We start from the raw sequence: 16,266 nt of genomic DNA, 5'->3' as shown, positions 1-16,266 counted from the left end.
CTGGCCTCCGGCTCCAGCTGCCAGCCTGCCGGCAGCGCAAGAGCATGTCTGAGGGGCAGAGAGGTCAGGAATAAAGGCTGGAGGGACGAGGAGGAGGAGGGAAGAGGCAGGAGGGAAATGACTGATTCTATGATTAATGACTCCAGACATTAGTCCTGCGGGGGTGTAACGGCGATGCCATCCTTTGCTCCCTCCCAGGCGTGAGCAGAGGAGCCGAATGACCGGGCGATGCAAGCTCTCCTCTGATGGAGGGCAAATAGCATAACTGCTCGGTTCCCCATAAACCGATGATTTCCAGCCTGCGCCGCGGCAGCTGCGCTGACCGCCGGCCACCAGTGCAGAATCGGGGCCACCGTGGGAAGGAAATTAATATCAACCAGGACGTGCCCCGAGCAAGTCCTTGCATAAGCAACTGCAGCTGCCTGTCTATTCACTGACGGCATTTATGCGCATCACCCAATCAACTGATTACATTTGCTATTCTCTACCTAAAAATAGTCCTTTTTGTCCTGGGAGTCCACGGGCGGCTGCGAGGCGCTTTGTGAAACGGGCTGAGAAAGACGAATTTTCAGGCGGTGATGCAAAGCCTACGGGGGCGCGGGGAGGGGAGGGGAGGGGGCTGCTGCGGCAGCGCCGCGGGCTGAGGGAAGGGACACGGGTGGACCCGTGTGTGGCGGAACCGCACGTAACGGAAGGAAGAAAGAAACAAAATATGTTTCTGCTCCCCTTTTTTCCCCTTTTAGCTTTCCTGGCCACAAACCGCTACGGCACACGCGCGGAGGAGGGGCCAGGCCGGCCCGGGCGGGCGGGTCCCTGCTCCGGCCCCCGGCGGGGCCGGGCCCGGGGCCGGCCTGCGGGTCCTCCGCCCCCCCCGCCCGGTGAGGGCGGACCGGGACCGCCGGGGCCTCCCTCCTCCCGCTCCCCCCCCCCGCTGCCGGCCCCGGGACTCCGCCTCCCGGCATGCTCAGCGGCCCGCGCGCAGGGGCGGTGCGGCGGCGCGGGGCATGCCGGGGAGCGGCGCGGCCCGGCCCGGCAGCGGCGGGCAGGTAGGGCGGGGGCGCGGGGTCCTCCGTGTGTCCGTCCGCGTGTCCGTCCGTGTGTCCCCGCGGGCCCGGGGCCCGCCCGGGTGACAGTCCCGCGGCGGGGTTGGGGGAGGGGACGGGGTGGGGGCTCGTCCTGCCGTTAAAGCGTCCGTTCGTACCGACCCGGGCGTCCCGTCAGTCTGTCCGGCCGTACAGCCCCGCGTCTCCCCCCGCGCAGCGCCTCCCGGCCCGGCCCGTTCCCGGCACCGACCGGCCGCGGGGCTGCCGCAGCCCTCGCTGTGGGCCGGAGCCCCCCGGGGGCGCGCACGGCCGCCATGGCTGTGTTGGTGCTCGCCCGGGTGCTGCGGGAAGCGCCGGGGGAAGGAGCCGCGCCGCAGGCTGTGCTGCTTCGCCCTGTTGTTTTAACTCCTTAATGACACAAGGCATGAACGACAAACGAAACTAGGCTTCATCGCGTCCGGCATGTCTTCACCGCGCATCCTGACTGCAGACAACAGAGCGAGGAAATTACGTCAGGAAAATTTTTGAAATATAAGGAACCAAACTCGCATAATTTACAGAGTTTTTTTTTTATCTTGACCCTCAGCTGAGGCTTCCTCTGATACCCTGCCTTGTGGCAGAAGTGCCTCGGGAGGGACCCATACACCAGAACGACTCCCTGTTGAGGAAACCTCCGTGGAGGCACGGCTAAATGCAAGATAAAAAGTGCAGCAGTGAAAATAATTTTGCATCACTAAGGCGTGTGCTGGCATTCCGATAAAAGGGGTTTATATATGAAAAGAATGCCGTACAACTCGTCTTCCCTAAAAACTGAACCTAACTTAAAATCCCCTCCGCTATTGTTCTTTAATGAAAATACTTGTTTTAAAGGCAGCTTTTTATGTAACTCTCTGGTGTATCTGGTGTCTGCGCTGCTCCCTCATCCTTTCCTAAGCAAGTCTTTTGACATATTTCCAAGGAAAATAGGAATAATAGATTTGGTATTGTGTTTCATTTTTAAAAACCGTTTTAAAATACAGATTTTTCATCCCTTTGAGGAGGGTTTCTGATCTACGTGGCAGTGCCCAGGCTTTTGCTTCCCCAGCTGAGATATACACTAAGAATAAAAGGGAAGCGTATTCAGTGCCAGGGGCAGGAAGCGCCTGGACTGCCACCGCTCCCGGCCTGCCGGGGATGCGATAGTCATCGCGCTGCCGTCGAGCCAAGGATCAGATCCCAGCTTGGTACTTGGAGGTTCTGCTATGCCACTGAATCCCTTCCTGAAATGTGGGCGTCAAAGGACTGTAAACTGCAGCTGGTACATTAAAATGATTTTTTTTTTTCCTTCTCTATATGAACGTAAAGAACTTTTCTTCATTGCAGTTGTCTTCTTCCCCTTGAGCAAATGGTAAACTGAAATACAGTGAACTTTTCTGTCTGAAATGCTCCTGAGGATGAAGCAGGCAAACCCAGCAGGGAAGCAAGAGTGCTGCATGCATACAGCCATTATTCAGAAAAAGCTGTCTGTTCACATCCCTCCGTGACCGTCTCCTCATTTTAAAGACTAACTACTTTCTCTCTCCCTAGAAGAAATGTTTTCTTCCCCATTTCCTTTAATGGCTAAGCAATGCAATTGCAAAGGTATTGAAACCCAGTCTACTGAATAATAACTTAATGATGTGAACCCTGTTCTGTTCCTTTTGAATGGATGGCTGCTTGAGCAAGAGAGCTGCTGGGATCAGCTCCCTGCCGTGAGGGATGTGAGGATGGAGAAACCTGGATTGAAGCTGAACGGCAACCAGAGTGGTATAAAACTGAACCAGAATACAAGAATGAGGTCAATGCTGCAAGGAAATAAGGAGAAATTATATGTAATTAATCTAAGTTCAAGAACTAATAGTGAACACTTGTAGTATATGTATTATCGAATGTTTGGAGTTGCCTGTTAACTCCATTATTGCTAATAACGCTGCTAGAACACTGCCGCGTCGAGCTGTGTTTAATCTGCATGCTGAAGCATGATGCAGCGTGGCAGAGGTTAATGAAATACGCTGGCGTAAAATCTTTGCTGTGTGTTTTCAGTATGTACAGTCATTCCCTGAACGAGTGGAAGCTGACAAATCATTCCTTCTAGTTTCGCTCTCTGGCAAACGTATGAAACCTTGAAAATTTATTTTGGCTATCTAGAAAAGCAGAGTAAAACAACGACATTTATTTCGTTCGTATCTGATGTCACATCTGAATGCAGGTCTCCAGAGGTGATATATTAATGTCCTAAAGCGTTGCACCATCTGGTTCCTCTTTTGATGTGCAACATTTTGAATGCTTGGTTTAATCTCCCTGGGTTTCAGTAAATTACATAAACTCGGAGGCTTGGCAGCGGGAGATGGGCACCATGAGGAGATGATTCAGTCATCAATATCTATTGGGCTTCCTTATTGCTGCCATTACACTTCTTTCAGTTCTACTTATAAATTTTGCAAGTGAACAATTCATTGCACTAGGAGCTGCAAGTTAGTTTTGGAATTTGCCCACTCTGAGATTAGCTATGACTAATCCATCCTTTCTAAACGTGGAGAAGCTAACTGGGCTGCTTTTTTCCAGGGTTGGGTGATAAATCGGAAATAAATTGCATGCATCTGTAACTGCTGGTGATGGCATAAATCATGTTTCCTTTTTCCTTTCTGGACAGGATCGGAGCACCTTGGGATAGATGCGATTACAAGACCTTGCATTGGCTAAAGCTGCCTTGGAACGCCATGGCTGCAGCCCCTCATCTCAACTCGGATGCACTCCGAGAGGTCCTGGAGTGCCCCATTTGCATGGAGTCCTTCACCGAGGAGCACCTGAGACCCAAGCTCTTACACTGCGGGCACACCATCTGCAAACAGTGCTTGGAGAAACTCCTAGCAAACAGCATTAATGGGATACGGTGCCCCTTTTGCAGCAAAATCACGCGGATCACAAGCTTAGCTCAGCTGACTGACAATCTTACTGTGCTCAAGATCATAGACACCGCCGGACTGGGGGAAGTGGTGGGTCTTCTCATGTGCAAAGTCTGTGGGAGAAGGTTGCCAAGACACTTCTGCAAGAGCTGTGGCTTGGTTTTATGTGAGCCGTGCAAGGAGACATCACACACGCCCCAAGGACATAGAGTCATTGCTATCAAAGAGGCTGCTGAAGAGCGTAGGAGGGAATTTGGGACGAGGCTTGCCAGACTTCGTGAGCTCATGGGTGATCTGCAGAAAAGAAAAGCATCCCTGGAGGGTGTTTCGAGAGACCTGCAAGCTAGATACAAAGCAGTTCTACAAGATTACAGCAAAGAAGAGCGCAAGATCCAGGAGGAGCTGGCCAGATCACGCAAGTTCTTCACCACCTCTTTGTCTGATGTGGAGAAGGTAAATAATCAGGTAATGGAGGAGCAAGCTTATCTGCTGAACTTAGCAGAAGTACAGATAATGTCTCGCTGTGACTATTTCCTTGCCAAAATAAAGCAGGGAGATATAGCTCTCTTGGAGGAGGCAGCAGATGAGGAAGAACCGGAACTGACCAACAGTCTCCCAAGGGAGCTGACTCTTCAAGAGGTTGAACTCCTTAAGGTGAGCCATGTGGGACCGCTGCAGATCGGGCAGGTGGTGAAGAAACCCCGGACCGTTAACATGGAGGAATCGCTCATGGAAACTGCAGCATGCTCATCGGCATCATTTAGGGAGCCTGACGTGGGGCAGGAAGAGGCCAGCTGCACACCAAATTCCTCACCGGCCAAGCCAAGGATGCCTGAAGCAGCCACGAGCATCCAGCAGTGTCACTTCATCAAGAAGATGGGCTCCAAGGGCAGCCTGCCAGGGATGTTTAACCTCCCCGTCAGCCTGCACGTCACCCTGCAAGGAGAGGTGCTTGTGGCAGACCGTGGCAACTTCCGAATCCAGGTTTTTACCCGCAAGGGCTTTCTGAAGGAGATCCGCCGGAGCCCCAGTGGAATTGATAGTTTTGTGCTGAGTTTCCTTGGAGCAGACTTGCCCAATTTGACTCCCCTTTCTGTCACCATGAACTGCCATGGCCTGATAGGTGTGACTGACAGCTACGATAACTCTGTCAAGGTCTACACCATGGATGGCCATTGCGTGGCGTGTCACCGGAGCCAGCTAAGCAAGCCCTGGGGCATCGCCGCCCTGCCTTCTGGGCAGTTTGTAGTGACTGATGTGGAAGGAGGGAAGCTCTGGTGTTTCACGGTGGATCGCGGCATGGGGGTAGTGAAGTACAGTTGCTTATGTAGCGCAGTGCGCCCAAAGTTTGTCACCTGCGATGCTGAAGGGACCATATACTTTACACAAGGGCTGGGGCTTAACCTGGAAAACCGGCAGTACGAACACCATTTAGAAGGAGGCTTTTCAATTGGCTCCGTCAGCCCAGATGGGCAGCTGGGACGCCAGATTAGCCACTTCTTCTCTGAGAATGAGGATTTCAGATGCATTGCTGGCATGTGTGTCGATGCCAGGGGAGACCTTATTGTTGCTGACAGCAGCCGTAAAGAAATCCTGCATTTTCCTAAAGGAGGTGGCTATAATATCTTAATCCGGGAAGGACTCACCTGTCCCGTCGGCATCGCCATCACTCCCAAAGGACAGCTGCTGGTGCTGGACTGTTGGGATCATTGCATCAAGATCTACAGTTACCATCTGAGAAGGTATTCCACCCCTTAAAGGCATCTCTCTAGGTAAAGCCCCTTTTGGCAGCAGCCTCATGGCAATCTGATGGGAACCGGTGTCAGGCGTTCAGGAAGATTGTGCCATACCCGAAGGGGGTTTGGTACAGGGGCTGTCATGCTTTGTGTGTAGAAACAAAAATAGCCTACGTGGTGGTGGTCTGCTTTTTCTTCTTTTTTTATATAAAATCCAAACAAAAAAAATAAGAACAACAAACATGAGGGAAACGATCCGTCCTTCTGCAGCGTGGGTTCCTTGCTAAATGACTGGTCACTCCATAAACCTCACCTCCTTTCGCCGCATCTCCTACACTTCCAGCTTTAACCCTAGTATCTTTCTTTGTGCCATAAACACTGACTGACTGCTCTAAATCACCTTCCCTTAGAGGACTAGAGAGGCAATCCTCCTCTTGCTGTGGTGCTTGCAAGGAACTGGGTAGCAGTTGTCTGGGCAACTACCAGAGAAAGCAATTTCTGATTGCAACACTGCATAAAACGAAATAGCCCTCTAAAACTGCGGGGAGATGGAGCTTTACTTTCAAACTGACAAGGGAGGGTTTTCTCTCTCTGTTTTTCTGGTATTCAGGAGATCACCCCTGTCGTGCCATTTGTGAACTGTGTCTGTTCAATGTAGAGTGAATACTGTGCAATCATGGGAGACTGCGCTGAGCTAGAGAGCTGCCCTCTGATGGCAACAGGTTTTTTGTTATTATTAAGAGTTCTGCTAGGTAGAAGGGGGTAAAAAGGGAAGGGGCTGGAGGAAAAAAAAAGAGGGGGAAGCCACAGTTTATATTTACTGTTGTTTTATTACTAAATGTGTCCTGGAAACTGTCTTTGGAAGATATGTCTGGTATCTAAAGCTTCATGGGGAGGGAAGGGCCGGGGGAATAAGGCAGGGAGATTGTAGTAAGTGAGATTAAATGCAATATACTATAGGTTCACCTGCACTTCACTTCTCCGCATTCCAGACCATTGCATTTAGCGATATGTTTCCACCCATCTGCACTTCGTATGTGCGAGGTACTCGCTGCTGAGTTGCGGATGGAGGTGGCGGGAATGACTGTCTTGCTTTTATTTTTTTAATACTTGGAAGCACATCCATTGGTGCACTGCCCTTTTTTCCCTTGCACAGCAAAACACTACATTCCTCAGATATTTTTTTTTTTACGGCACCAGCAGGCACCAGAGCTCATGTTCATCACGGCTTTGGGCCAAATGAAGCACAAAACTGCAGCTGTGTGAACCAAGGCCCCCACAGAGCTACTCTCCTGGCTGATAAATGTGTACCTCAGTGTGGTGCTGCTTGCCTATAATAGTTTATTGAAGGAAAGATGCATTTAAATAGGGCACAGTTGTAGCATGTTAATCTGCCACAGAAAATAGTTACACTGCAGTGCATTTATTTGTTGCTATCAACAACGTAGTTGCAAATCTGGGGGCACGACAGACAATAAAAAAGTAGATTTTACGGTGGCTGCCACGCTACAGCAAATTGTTTGCTACTTGTGCTACAACATGTATGCAACAGGTGATTTTTTTCAAGCTCCCATATACTTTCCCCTAGTGAAACAGCAAAGTAAAACAGGCTTCAGAGCCGCTGCTGCTGCAGGCGGTTGCTTGGCAGTTCCAGGGTTTGCAGAAGCAGCGCCGGGAACAGATTTTGGCAGGATTTTGGTTGGTTTTTTTTTTTTCCTCTCTCCCTGTTCTGCTCAGCCAAAGCGCTGAAGAGGGCCGGCACAACAAACGCCCCGCTGTGTGATGGAGGTGCCCCTCCATCAGGGCAATTTCCTATTTTGTTATAATTTGCTGGAAAAAGCTTGTGGAGAAGGGAGTAGGAGCTAAGACACCAGCGCGGTAGATGGTGCCGAGGGAGGGAATTGAAGCCTCCTTCCCCCCCGAGCTGCTCTGTGTGTTTGCCAAGGCTGCCAACTCGCACATAATTATTTACGTTCTCTGCTTCTCTTTTTTGGGTGGGAGGGGGCAGTCGCCTAAGGTCTGTAACAGCAATTTGGGGAGCCGACCTCATCCTGCATGTATGTTTTTGGAGATGACAACTATTACTGGGCCCTTCTGCAGTTAATTACGTTGTAACTCAAGGCATTTTTTCCAGTATTATGGTAATGGCAGTTCCTCTCCTACTGATCTCTTTTAAACATTTCTCCAGTTTCTAAGAACTGCTCCAAGCAGAAAGCTACCGTGGACCTGAATAATTGAAGCAATATTATCTATGATGATATGTACCTCCGTCATTTTCTGTGCCAATGGATTTTTTAATTATTTTTTTTTTTTTTTGCAATAAACATCGCACTACTAGCAATAACATTTCCTGGAGTGCTTGAAGGGACGTAAAAGCTGGTCCAGTAAACTGAGCAGTTGGTTACCCCAGCCTGTTCCTGGTTATGCAGTTCAAAAAAAGCATCTGTCATCTGTTTCTCACTCAGAGATTCAAGAAAAATAACACTACCTTGCGATGCACTGGTGGGCCAGGACACTGCCTTGGGGTGTGTGTCACCTGCGGCTCTTCTAGGCTTGCGTTCCAGGCAGAAAAGGAAAACAGAAAACCTGCTGTCCCTCGCCCAAGGTATGCACATCCCTTGAGAAAGCTCGATAGTGACTGTGAGGTGATTTTGCAGAGCTGTGTTACTTGCCGTGGTGTGTCCCCCCCCCCCCCCGTTGTGATTGTCTGCCAAACCAGATGAAATGGAGTAATTAAGGATTGTGATGAAATAGTTTGGCTTCTGCTCTGTACCTGGAGAAAGAGCTTGTCTGGTTATACATATGTGTTTGGTTTTTAAAGATTGTGTAATAAAGGAAAAAATTGATCCAATTAAAAGTGGCTGCAAATGGCTCATTTTCTTACTAAAAACACTTCATCTCCTCCCTTTGGTGGCAGACTGGTTTTTACAGCCAGTGGGATTAGACCTGGGAACGCAATGGCTACGAGACCCGTTATGCTGTCAGGTTGCAGAGGATAAATCTGATCTCCTTGGCAGGTCTCGCGTAACTTTATCTGACACTTCCCTACCCACCTCCTAAACAAATACTCGAGTTCCGTACCTCAGTTCACGCCAATACTCCCACAAAGGCAATATCTTACTTTTCGCTGCAGCCGATACCTGATGTTTTAAAGGTCTGGTTGAAATTTACTGGCACCGAGCACTCAGTTATGGGACGTGGGACCCTGGCTGAAGGCTTCATCGCCCACGTCCCTGGCTCATCGAGGGGCTTTCTGGCTCGGCTCTGCGCCGCTGCAGAGGTTACGTGTTTGCTGGGGCCGGTAGGAGGGCTGCTGTGAGGGTTCGCCTTTTATTCTGGATAATTTTGATAAATGCTGCAGAAAATCATATTAGAAACAGTGTATTTAGGTGGAGCCAAAGGAATGCTAAGCCATTTGCCACTCGTCTTTCAAAGGCATCAGTACGTCAGCAGCACGTGCAGGTCCTCCCCTGGCCTTGCTACCCGGCTGGGTTTGCTGATCTGGGTGAAGGTTTTTATTGCTTAGACTAATCTCAGATGGTACAAAGCAGCTCTTTAAACAGATACGAGTCACTGGTTTATCAAACGTATACGAACCTGCTGTGCCGGTGCTGTTAGACTTACCCTGCCGTTTTATGAGAAGTTATGATTTCTTAGGGCAGCGGCAACTAAGCCACAAACATTTGTTCTGGGCAGGAACTGACAGCCAGGGTTTCTAAAGGGATGTGGGGGAGAGCCTGTTTCTTAATCAAAGGGGGCAGAGCTACAAAAGTAAAAATAAAGCCAGATGCTTCAAGTCTTTTCTATTGTATAGCTTAAGTGATTTTTCTGGGTCATTACTCAATGCGAGGATTTAAAGTTATTTCATTTTGCACAACTAATTACTCTACTTGCCTGGCAATTTTGGATTACAATGAGCAGTGCATAAGGTCATTTAGCAGACTGAGTCACAGCACATATTTTAGTCTAAACTAAATTTCACGGCAACCAGCTAGATTGTTTTTTCCTCCTCCCAACAAAATGTCAAAATCGGAGGTTTTGAAATAAATATAATGACATAAACTGCAAGCAGTAAGGGTGTTACAAAGGTAATAGAGTGGTTGTTTATAGGAACAGATCTCAAGGACAGGGAAATTCTATACACTTTACTTCTGACCAAGCAGGTATAAGGGAAAGCCATTATCTCCTTTAATAGATGCAAAGCTTGCCTTACAGCTTTCTTAATGCACCTGATCGTGTCTAGGAAATAAAAACTAAAGGCTCCCATGGACTACTTGAATCTTAACTGTGTTAAGGCAGTACCAGACCTGAAGGGAGATAAATGAGACCTTGAGAGGACAGAAGGGATCCGCAGACCTTACTCAGAAGAATATGGACAGCTACTTTAGCAGAGCTCGAGGCTGTAGGCTTGAAGGGGCTTGCATTTTATGACGATCTTTTGTCTAAACTCCTGAGTTCACAAAAACGCATGAAAACTGTAACCTCTGAAAGGTAAATACAAGCAACAAGATATGGTCCAAGGGAAGAGAAGCAAGTACTGGTGGGGCTGGTGGGCAGAAAGCCTTAGGGAATGTGATAGGACCTGCCAGGGCACAGCCCCTCTGTAGACTACTTTAATCCAAGAGGTGTTACTGAGAGGGAACATAGACTTATAGAATCATTAAGGTTGGAAAAGACCTCTAGGATCATCAAGTCCAACTGCCAGCCCAAAACCCCCAGGCCTCCTAAACCATGTCCTGAAGTGCCACATCTACATGTTTTTTTAACACCCCCAGGGATGGGGACTGCCCCACCTCTCTGGGCAGCCTGTGCCAGGGCCTGACCACTCCTGTAGTAGCAAAATTTTCCCTCATCTCCAACCCAAACCTCCCCTGACGCAGCCTGAGGCCGTTCCCTCTCGCCCTGTCCCTGGTGACTTGGGAGCAGAGACCAGCCCCCCCCTCACTCCAGCCCCTCTCAGGCAGCTGCAGAGAGCGAGAAGGGCTCCCCTCAGCCCCCCCTTCTCCAGGCTAAACCCCCCCAGCTCCCCCAGCCGCCCCCCAGCACACTTGTGCTCCAGACCCTGCCCCAGCCCCGCTGCCCTTCTCTGGACACGCTCCAGCCCCTCAAGGCCCTTCTTGTCCCGAGGGGCCCAAACCTGAGCCCAGCATTCGAGGTGGGGCCTCCCCAGGGCCGAGCACAGGGGCCCCATCCCTGCCCGGCCCCTGCTGGCCACACCAGGGCTGACACAAGCCCGGGGGCTGGTGGCCTCCTTGGCCACCCGGGCACTGCTGGCTCATGCCCAGCCGGCTGTCAGCCAGCACCCCCAGGGCCTTCTCCGCCGGGCACTTCCCAGCCCCTCTGCCCCAGGCCTGGGGCGCTGCCTGGGGTTGGTGTGACCCAAGGGCAGGACCCGGCACTGGGCCTTGTTAAACATCTTTCACATCTGTAGCAGCCACTTTCAAGGCTCAGCTTGCTGAGTGCCCAATGTGGCCAGGCAACCTCAGCCAAGGAAACTCTATCTAGTGATCATAGGAAATGCAAGAAAAACAAACATTTCACTCACCACAGACCTAAAGTACTGCTGCAACCTAACAGTTGGGTGGGGAAACCCTCTGAATCTCCTCCACCCATGCACAACACACCCCAAGCCCATCAGCACCGCTCCCCACTCCCCAGCTGTGCATCTCCCCGGTCCTGGGTGGCAAGAGAGAGGAGCTCCCGCGAGCCTGCGTGCTCCTCCGCGGCAGCATGCTACCGGCACACCCTTCTTTTTTCCAACTTTTCCCAGCTGGAGAACAGAAGTCTCCCATGCTGAGGCTCAGCTAGTCTGCACCATGTGAAGGAAAAGAGTTGTCACTCAAATGCTTGACAAGACGAGACCCTCCGCATTACTGCTGATAACGTCTCCATTTTCTCTAAGTGCCGGAGCACTTACAGACATTTGTTCTGCATTTTGTGTATCGCAGTGGGAACGAGCAAGCTAGAACAGCTCTTGGAGAAATCCCACTGGGGCTGTCAGATTTTGCTATCAGAGCAGTTCTTCTCTTTCCCTAACCAAGCTCTCCTCCTCCTCCTCGTCCAGCCAGACCGAGGGGTCACAGAGCAACCAGGTCGCTGATAAACCTTCAGCAGGGCCTGAAGTGGTCCGTGGCAGGTGGGATTTGCTGGATGGAGGGATGCTCTCTTTCCTCCTGTACATCTTGTGACTTTGTGGTGGGCTGACCCTCATCCTCCAGCTCTAGTTTTATCACTGAGCATGGCATTATATGCTGTGGAACAGCCCAGTTTGGGTCAGCTGTCCTGGCTATGTCCCCTCCCAACCTCTTGCCCACCCCAGCCTATTCACTGCAGGAACAGAGCGGGAAAGAGAGGAAGCCCTGACGCTGTGCAAGCACTGTTCGGCAGCAGCCAATGCGCTGGGTCGTTATCGACACTGGTTTAGCCACAACTCCAAAGCACAGCACCACAAGGGCTGCCACAAAGCCAGGTCACTCCATCCCGGCCAGACCCAGCACATTCTTACACACAACAGGAGGTGGCCAGGGGTGTCGTGTTTGCCCCAGCCGCCAGATGAAGATGCTCACACAGTTGGTGTGAACTTAATGAGGTACCATCGGCATTAAATGCTGACTTTGATGGGGGAGGAAACCAATGTGGGCTCTTGTGGCACAGATTGATGGCTGGGTCAATCTCAAGGTCCCCACTCAGAGGCCAATCCGATGAGTTAAATCTGCACAGAGCCAGAGGAAGCAGCCCAAAAAGCCAGGCTTTTAATCACTCTGCCCAAAATAAAATTGGGATTCCGTTTGGTTTGCTCACAGGCTAACGTGGCAGCTGAGGGGGAGCCTGGGGGATGTTTCCATGCCTGCCCTGAATGAGCATGGTGCTCGGTGTGCCGCAGCCATGCAGGCGGGTAGCCATGCCTTCATGCCTCTCGTTTGCAGGATTCACTGCTGGGAATCCTTTGGAACAAGGGCGGGCAGCTCCATCGCCTCGCCTCCCCCCAGCACACACCTTATCTGCTTGCAGGAGGAAAAGGAACATTTTGCATTCCTACAAGCAGAGCTGCCTGCAACCGCCGGCGGTGCCTGAGCCCACCCATCCCGGCGGGGCGGTGGGTCCAAGCAGCGAGAAGATACCAACTTTCTGCTGTCCCTGGTAAGAGCTGTATCTCTTTCTCCTCTCTTTGGCTGAAGGAAGCGCTCTGCAGACACCGACCCACATCACGGGCTGCTGTGCCGGCTGCAAGCGCGGCGTTCGGCTTGCTCCAGCCTCGGCAGAGAGCCAGCGCCTGGCCCGGCGCTTTACAAGGAGTCCGGCTGCCAGCGGCGCGGTCTCTTCTTCGAGACCATGTTTTCAATTAGGGCTCAACGCACAGATTGTGCGCTGTATTGGCGGAGGCCTCCTCCTGAGACCTGCCGATTGATTTATGAAGTTGATTAAAATATTAAAATAATTTTGTGAGATGCTGCAAACATGCTGCAATGTGCATTTTTTTCATATTTGGTGCCACTCCAATTAGCTCGAGTCTCTCCTCTCCCCCTCCTCTTCTGACCTGCTTTGTTCGCTAACAAATTACAGTTATTGTGGCCTTACTTTTGTATTTATTAGAGATGATGCATATGTGCGCTCTCTGAGCAGTTCGGAAACGGGCTGGCTAGCAGCAGGGAGCCCGGCGGGCCAGAGCTGTTTCTGAGTGGAGAAGGCATCCAGAAACATCTAGCTGGAGCTATTTATTGAGATCCTCCTTATGTCGCTGGCAAGATGAGGGTAAGTCTGTGGAGAAGCTGGGAATAAAATCCATCTACCATAAACAGCAAGCTCTCACTCTTAGCTAACAGGTTTCTCCAGCAGAAAGCCCTGGGTTTCCCGTGACACCTTCTTCTCTGTCCACAGAGCCGATCTCCCCCCGTATCAGCAAGAGCCCCAAACATCCTCCATGTCCTTCCAAGAGCATTTTTTGGCCAGCAAAGAGCTAAGTACAACACTGGTCCCCTCTGCAGTACTGATGGCCCCAAAGTTCAACCTCACCGACCCCACCAGCTACCGAAGCTGCAGGCGGGGCCACACACGAAGACGGAGCCAGCACCCGGCATCTTTAGATTCATCTTTAGTTTCATGGTCAGAAACTGAATGCTTATGTCCTGGCATTACATGCAGAACCCGTGGGGGATCCCTGCGGACCCACAAGTGCTCTGGTGCTTCGCGGGCGCTTGGGAAGGATGCTCTGGATGCCCCCAGCGTGCTGGGGCGGCCCTGCGAGCGGCACGGGGCGGGCACAGCTCCAGGGGCGTGGGCAGGAGCTGGGTGAGGAGCGAGGGAGCCCACCTCGGCCAACTGCATACCATGGACTAAAAAGGAAATTATTTTGTCAGTGAGCCACTGCGCGCCTTCAGGCCCTGTGCCACTGCACGGCTTTGCAGTTGAATCCTGGGAACCGCTGCTGCCCCCGGCCAGGGAGAAGTTGGGGGCTCAGAAGTGGGTGGTATTTCACCACTGGATCAAGTATTGCCACCGTTCATTTCCCCTCTGGCCCCAGGACCGTGAAGCAGCAGCGATGCTCATGCCAGGCTCAGACCTCGGCATCCACCTCTCCTTCCCACCTGGCATCTCCAGAGAAACCCTGTGTGTGCGGTGATAGCGCTGGGACCATGGAGCCACGCCGGGTCTGCTCCCCACCAATGCATTTACCCGGGGACTGCAGGGAGCATGCCCGAATGATTAATAACATTGCGAGTACATAAACACCACGTTACCTCCACGACGCTTTCTCCCACTGAACAGGGACACTGCTATGGCAAACTTCATTTATCACTATTTAAAACCCAAACAAATGAGTACAGGGTGTTATAAATACGCTTACAAGACGAGCTGTGCTGGGAAGACAGAGGAAAAAAATGAGCAGAAAGTGATGGAGGCAGCGGACAGAAGCACACATCTATCTGCTGGCTCACACAAAACGAGGCCGCCGTAGGCAGCGCCCACGGGGCAGGATGCAAATGCCTTTTAAACCTCCATTACCATTAGCCCTGCAACGGGTCCTATGAAACACCACAGATGTTTTTCAATGGAAAAACTATCAGACCTGGGGAATATCCCCAGCTACCTGGAGGAGAGAGATGAATTGGTAAATGGAAGGCTACAGCGATAAGGGAGTTTTTATAAACATAACCTAATTGTATTACTTCAAAGTCCTGAAGTTTATTGCCCTGTTTAATGATGTGTCTCATTATTTATGGTGTAGCACAATGAGTCTGCTATTGATTTAATACACTTCCTTAAAGACCATCATTGTCACAAGCAATAAAATGAAGCCATTCTAAGACAGCTCAATTATGTCACCTCTCCATCACCCGACCCCAAGCACCCCTGGCGTGCCGGGGCCACTGTGGCAGAGCTGGAGGCAGGTGGTGAAGAGGGTCCCCGTGGGGAATGATGGAGCCAGAATGTGGCAGCTGAAGGGCAGAAGCAGGCAGAAGCAGGCAGGATGGGTTCCCCTGGCTCAGGGCTGCCCCCCATAGCCATGTGCCACCATCTCCAGCTGCCGGGCACTCAGTTTGGTGCAGGTCTCCTGTCTCTGCCCACTAACCAGCACAGTGGCAGTGTATGCATGGGGGAGAGGGGCTGATGGGTGGAAAACACCACGAATTAATACTGGCATTTGTGCCACAGCCCGTTTCTGCCGCACTCCTCACCTTTCTGGTACTGGAGCCAGAGCTGCTGCTGGACCTTCTTGCTGGGGAAGTGGATGGTGCAGCTGAACTCGGAGCCGTACAGCGCCTCCACGATGTAGTGGGAGCCAAACTGCTGGATGAAGGAGAGCAGCTCCTCCCGGCTGCTGTCCTTGTTCAGGATCTTCAGGATGTTTGCAAAGCCTGTGGGAGGGAGGCAGGGGATCGGCAGGTCAGCCAGGCAGGGCTGCCAGCCACAGCCCCGGGGGAGGGAGGCCCAGAAGATCCCCTGCTCAACACACACAAGTCCCCACGTGGGTGCAAAGTGCAGTTCCTCCTCTCTTGCCTCCATGCTCTACATGATCCTTTGGAATGCCCAACCTGCTGTTTACCCTGGGCTGTGGCTCTGTCATCCTCTATGATTCTTCTCCCTACAAGATTTCTCAAATCAGTTTGTAGGGATGTACACATGAATGCATGTGTGCACAGACACACATATTCACGCAAACACACAAACACCCTCGCACCAGCTCCATCCCCTTCGGCAGGCTGCGGGGACACCATCAGCGCTCTCCCCAGAGGATGTGCTTGGCCTTTGCTTTGCAGTAACCATAACCAGAGGTGTTCTCCTGGCGTGATTTATTACAGATTGCACTGCAGACCATCCCCAGTGTAAATACCCTGCACAACCGATAACTATTTTTGGGAAAGCTGGAGACAACCCGAAGGGACACACGGGGCTGGGCTGATGGCAGCTTCATGGGTGCGCAAGGGTTGGGGCGTCTCTTGAGCAACTCCCTGCAGCGCCCGTGCAGACAGCGGAGACTGCTGTCACGGGACAAGGACATGGACCCTCACTGCTCTACAGAGACGAAATATCGTGGAAGTATTGGTGACTACACGACACCCT

The 16,266-nt window shown here is 51.5% G+C and overlaps 2 protein-coding genes across 7 annotated transcripts in view; one reads left to right on the top strand and one right to left on the bottom strand.

The window, feature by feature from the left end:
• Positions 1-16,266, bottom strand: part of ASTN2 (astrotactin 2) — a 358,900-nt gene that overhangs the window by 112,214 nt on the left and 230,420 nt on the right. For both annotated transcript variants that reach the window (XM_064469222.1, XM_064469223.1), the window contains one exon: positions 15,381-15,560. In XM_064469222.1, coding sequence (XP_064325292.1) covers positions 15,381-15,560 — 180 coding nt within the window. The remainder of the gene's footprint in view (positions 1-15,380; positions 15,561-16,266) is intronic.
• TRIM32 (tripartite motif containing 32) lies at positions 933-8,019 on the top strand. 5 transcript variants are annotated; one of them, XM_064469224.1, is made up of 3 exons: positions 950-1,046; positions 2,744-2,859; positions 3,715-8,019. In XM_064469224.1, the coding sequence occupies exons 1-3, from the start codon at positions 1,005-1,007 to the stop codon at positions 5,723-5,725; spliced, it is 2,169 nt and encodes a 722-aa protein (XP_064325294.1). In that variant the 5' UTR covers positions 950-1,004; the 3' UTR covers positions 5,726-8,019. The 5 variants fall into 5 exon arrangements, with proteins under 5 accessions (XP_064325295.1, XP_064325294.1, XP_064325296.1 ...); XM_064469225.1 differs by lacking the exon at positions 2,744-2,859 and having other exon boundaries at positions 933-1,046; XM_064469226.1 differs by lacking the exons at positions 950-1,046; positions 2,744-2,859 and adding an exon at positions 1,096-2,340.

Source organism: Phalacrocorax carbo, chromosome 18, assembly GCF_963921805.1.
Source record: "Phalacrocorax carbo chromosome 18, bPhaCar2.1, whole genome shotgun sequence".
NCBI lineage: Eukaryota > Metazoa > Chordata > Aves > Suliformes > Phalacrocoracidae > Phalacrocorax > Phalacrocorax carbo.
Note: the sequence above shows the minus strand (reverse complement) of the source record. Positions and strands in the feature narration are given on the sequence as shown.